Raw genomic sequence first — 4,820 nt, 5'->3', positions numbered from 1 at the left:
TGCGTGTGCGGCGTAATGAGGTGCACTTTGCATGCACCCGTGTGTCCCGCAAAGAACGGCTTTGACCTTCGGTGCAATATCAACGGTCACAATTCGACAGGGTGTGATCAAGAACGGCGTAATGGTCATTAACTGTTAACTACCTTTTAACAATTACATTTGAAATTGTCTGTTCAATGAGCATTTTCTGAACCAACACCTTTCTTTGTTCCATGACTCTTGAGGATTTATTTAAGGAGTATGAATCAAGCATTTGAACACAAGTTTTTTGAAAAACACTCTCGTCTCTCTCAGATCAGTTTGCTATTGTCTCAAAGAAGGTTTCTTTGAAAACACTTCAACTTTGTTGGTTGTAGATTCTCGCAGAAGGCTCTGTTGTATCTTGAGAACGGATTTGCCTGTAACCCAACAGTAAACTTAGTAAAACTGAGTGGGGGCAAAAAACGTTCTAAAGACAGTGTCTTCAGACATGCCTCAAAGCGCTTCTCCTCCAAATTTTTGTGACCCAACCTTTTCAACATAGGGTTTCTAGAACTACAAGATAGATGAGAAGACTTTCTCATAATGTGTGGTTATAAATTTAAATGATAGCAGCATTGTAAGTATCGATAACATCTTCAGTTTCAGGTGTAGATGGAAAAAAAAAGTCCGTAGTTATTATCAGATGACAGCATTCATGAATATAGAGCATTCTGAACAAATGGAAATCCATATCAATAGAAAGTTTTTTGACCATCCAAACTGCTGCAGTGACCACTATTAGTCCATATGATCTACTCCATTAAATTATACTTCGCCGCTGTATCTCCACTGATGAAACAAAGTGATAGAAAAAAAAAAAGTGCTATGTAAAGGCTTGAGTCCCTTTTATGAACAATGAACTCAGTTATACAATGGTCTATTGGCAAGGCATTTACTGAAAGGCTCAGCAACTACCATGATACTTCTCTTCGTTTTATAACATGTTTACTTTCAACCATAACCTTCTCTTTATTGTACTGACATGGGAGAAGATCTAGACAGAAAGAGACAGATTCAGCAAAACATTTAACTCTTTCACTTGTCCACCTCTATGCTCACATACTGTAGTTATTTGTGTTTCCATTCTCCCTTTGTTGTGTCACCTTCTGCTCTGGGTGGCAAATCAGTCTTTCAGATGTGCTCATTCTCCTATGTTCTCAGATTCAAGAATCTAAAATCTTTGCCACATCCTTATCTGTGCTATATCTGGTAAATCCTATTGCTCCAAATTGAATGAAGGGTCATATGAAATATGTCATACTTCACAGGCTTACTGTGCCACAGAAAATGCTGTTGCACCTTCTTCACTCTCAGCTGCATTGCAAGGTAGACTTCCTCTGGAATTGAAAGGAGAATATTCTTCAAATTTGGAATATCTTTCTCTGCAATGAAGACAGCAAATGCTTCCCAGTCTAAGACCTCAAAGAATGGTGGCACATAGTTATCAGATATTATCACTGGCACACACTCATAGAAGATTGCCTCCACGACCCGAGGAGTGTGGACTTCATAGCCCCTAGCACAGATGCAATACTTGCTACTCCTCATGTGCTCAATGTAATTCATTTTGCCTTCAATATCCCGAGGCATTGGACCAAATATTTTCATCTCTGGGTCTTTGTTTTCCCAGTACTGTAGCAAGATTGGACGGAGATATCCATGCATGCTTCCAGCAAAGAATGCCAAAGTAGGCCTCTCTGAAGGGGGTTTGCCTCCAAGGTATCTTAGAGGATTCTTCATGCTACGCACAGATGTTACTGGAAGGCTCACATCCTTGCCTATTTGAAAGCCTCTAGCAATATTAGTATTGCAAAGAGCTCTGATGCATTTACTCATATGATGCCTTGTTATTCTAGGGGCCTGAGAAACTCCAGTTACATCACAAAGGAAAATTAATGTCATGCTTTAATTGATTTTCTATTTCCTCTTGATTATACTAATATAAAAGAAATCACATATATTAGTCATCCAGTGATTAAAACTGATAGAATTTAAATCTGAAAGAGGCATGGAAGCATACCCAATCATGGCAAGCAACAAGAAAATGATCTGCTCCATCAGTTCTATTCCAAAAATGGTATTTAGCTGCCACCGTGTCCACATATTTCTTCAAATACAGAGCTAGGTTCCTCCCACCATGGAAATTCTCACGTGTATACAAAATTGTCCTTACTATTTGCGAACTAAAAGGTAAGTAAAACAAGTGAGCTTTTCTTGGGTCCTTCACAACAAACTGTTTGTTTCCTTCCATTAATTTCATAAACCATCCTTCAGAGGCATATATTCCCTTCAGATTTGGCTGATGGAAAATTGGTTTTTCTCCTTCTCTGTAGATATAGACTTTGAGCATGCGTTCCATCAACTGATAACTCCTACATACAAGAATATTAAAGAAGAATTACTAATCTTAAAGTCTTAATATCTACAATGATCAATTGTGTTTGAAAATTCTTGTACACCTGCACCATCATTCAGATGTGGAGATTACCTTTTAAATGTAGAGAGATTGCGAAAAACAGAAACATGAAGTTCTGGATCATTCCTTACAATAGGAGCATTCTCAATCTGTAATTTTGCATATATAAGTTCCCTATCACGGACTGGGAGCCGTTCTGCCCTCTAGTAAAGAACAGAAAGAAAATCAAGCTAGAAGGTTAAAGCAACTTTCAGTTCAAAATAATTAAACTAAATCCCTTTAGCATCTGAAGATCCAAATATATACCTTTGAGTTGAAAGAAACTCGATTCTGAAATAATAAACTATTCATTTGGGATATTGATATTGTTGGTGTCCCCCCATTCTTCTTGATTATGATGTTAATGGTTGTGGAGTTTTTGCTTAAAGCAATGGAACCACTTTGCAGTATCTCAGGTTTATTGTCCTTGGGTAGTGTTTCTGTCACTTGATTACTCACCAAAACTAAATTTGAGGGGGATGACATGATAGAAACTCTTGAATTTTTATCCAATTTTCTGAGCAAGTCTGTCTCATTCAGAGAAGTTTCTGGTGCTAGCTTAGGCGGTGGAGGTTTCATACCAGTGTCCAGAGTTTGATGCTTTTCCACTACCAAACTGATGCCTGGTCTCAATGTGCTGTTGGATGATAAATCATTAACCTTTTGCTTACTTTCCTCTATTGCAAGAACATGTTCAGTTTCTCTGGCCTTTTCTAGTATAGAATCACTTCCTGGATTATTTACACTACCCAATTTGAAATTTGTAACCGGATCAACAGCTTTTCCAAATGAAGTTTCATTATATGAATCTTGATCCTCATCAAATTCCAGATTGTATTCCATGTCAATGGCCTCCTCTGATGAATAATCGTTTTTTTGGTCTCTATCCATATCTTTTGTTTCATTGCTGTCCTCCTTTTGCTTCTCCATAACTGAAGCTTTCACCATCCCAAGAACCAAAGATGATTCCATGAAGTTCACATCATTTGAAAGGGTTAAATTACCAATCATCATGTGCGTAGGGGATGAATCTTCAATTGGAAAGCTTCTTTTTCCAAGTAGTGGACCTCTAATAGCTGGTAGCATAGACAATAAAAAATTCCCATGGGAAAGAGATAGAAACTGAAATACTAAAGTTGCTGCACCTATTATACCAATCACCAAAATCCGTCTCCTGGTTTCAACCTGACATAATTTTTTATATTGAAGTGCATAAGCCATATCCTAAAGCATTAACCACCGAAGTAAGCAAGGGAACCACTCAATCAGTTGTGAGCTGAGGAATTTACTATCTCGTTGGTCCCTGAAATTCAACAGAAGCCCTAGATCAGCCACAAGGAAAATGCATGAAAGTATTTGTGTTAAAGATTAAAAAAAATACGTGATATTTTACTTGATTCAAACTCACGATTAACCAAACAAATTCAAACTACAGATCTCAAGTACTGATTTGATGAATGCAGAAAACGAGAGCGAGTTAGTAACACCATCTATTAACATGTCACCAAGTTAAGCAACTTCAGTAGAAAACCAAGAACAACAGTAACAGCAACTAAAAATAAAACCTAGTGATCAGGTTAACAATTAAATCAGTAACCACCAACTAAATAATACCTGAAAGTGAAGCATTTTTAGCAGAAAGTTAGTAGACAGATTTCAGACTAAAAGCTAAAGAACAAGCCCCCTCCCACAACCCACCAATGAAAAACGAAAAGGGAAACATAATCACACCTGTAATGGGACATTGAAAAAAATAATTTTACGAAAATTAGAAAGAAATGAATAATAGAAGATAAAATTTTGTTAACAGAAAGTACAGAGCTGGAAGTACTAGAAGAGAAGTTAACATACCAAAATAAAATTCATTAGTCTTCGGGATGCAAATACTCTGTGATCTGCAACTTCGAAATTCAGAAATTGAGAATTCAAGCTGCAATAACGGAAGAGCAACTCAACTTCGAAGGAATGGGCCTCCACTTTTGTAAACAAAACTCCAATAAATAATTTAGTTCTGCAGCAGAATACTTTTTTCAGATTTAAGAATTTCAGAAACGATCTGCATTTTCACAAGAAACAAGTTTCATCAATAGAAGATCGCAACTTGAGAAAAAAAAATCAAATAGAACAAAACCTTCCAGACTATATCTTTATAATTTTCTTTTGTCTGTTATTGACTATAGAGACGTGCCTTTGATTATGCTTGTTTGAGAAGAAAAAACAAATCGTAATGCTTGCTTGAGCTGAGATAAATCTACTGTTCGTTACTGGCTTCACTGATGGATTCAGCTTCAGTGAGTTGAAGTGGCACTTCTAGTCTCACTGTGTTAAATTTTAGGGTAAAATA

General features: G+C 36.9%; 1 protein-coding gene across 3 annotated transcripts; it reads right to left on the bottom strand.

Annotated features, from left to right (window-relative positions):
* Positions 1-660: 660 nt before the first annotated feature.
* On the bottom strand, positions 661-4,820 carry LOC104599167 (putative glycosyltransferase At3g07620). 3 transcript variants are annotated; one of them, XM_019198051.2, is made up of 7 exons: positions 4,665-4,820; positions 4,328-4,532; positions 4,091-4,207; positions 2,744-3,779; positions 2,510-2,640; positions 2,042-2,393; positions 661-1,881 (listed from the first exon to the last, which is right to left on the bottom strand). In XM_019198051.2, exons 4-7 carry the CDS (start codon positions 3,695-3,697, stop codon positions 1,222-1,224), a joined length of 2,097 nt encoding a protein of 698 aa, XP_019053596.1. In that variant the 5' UTR covers positions 3,698-3,779; positions 4,091-4,207; positions 4,328-4,532; positions 4,665-4,820; the 3' UTR covers positions 661-1,221. The 3 variants fall into 3 exon arrangements, with proteins under 3 accessions (XP_019053596.1, XP_019053595.1, XP_019053597.1); XM_019198050.2 differs by lacking the exon at positions 4,091-4,207; XM_019198052.2 differs by lacking the exon at positions 4,091-4,207 and having other exon boundaries at positions 2,510-2,586.

Source organism: Nelumbo nucifera, chromosome 2 (genome assembly GCF_055504915.1).
Source record: "Nelumbo nucifera cultivar China Antique chromosome 2, China Antique-T2T, whole genome shotgun sequence".
In the NCBI taxonomy this organism is placed as follows: Eukaryota; Viridiplantae; Streptophyta; class Magnoliopsida; order Proteales; family Nelumbonaceae; genus Nelumbo; species Nelumbo nucifera.
The sequence above is the reverse complement of the archived record's forward strand: the minus strand, read 5'-3'. Positions and strand labels throughout refer to the sequence as shown.

Bases quoted from the DNA above. Each gene is read 5' to 3' on its own strand.
- LOC104599167 (XM_019198051.2), bottom strand. From the start codon at position 3,697: ATGGCTTATGCACTTCAATATAAAAAATTATGTCAGGTTGAAACCAGG. The intron at 2,641-2,743 runs GTATATATTTGG...GTTCTTTACTAG, and splicing joins GAGTTTCTTTCAACTCAAAG to AGGGCAGAACGGCTCCCAGT. The intron at 2,394-2,509 runs GTAATCTCCACA...TCTTGTATGTAG, and splicing joins AATCTCTCTACATTTAAAAG to GAGTTATCAGTTGATGGAAC.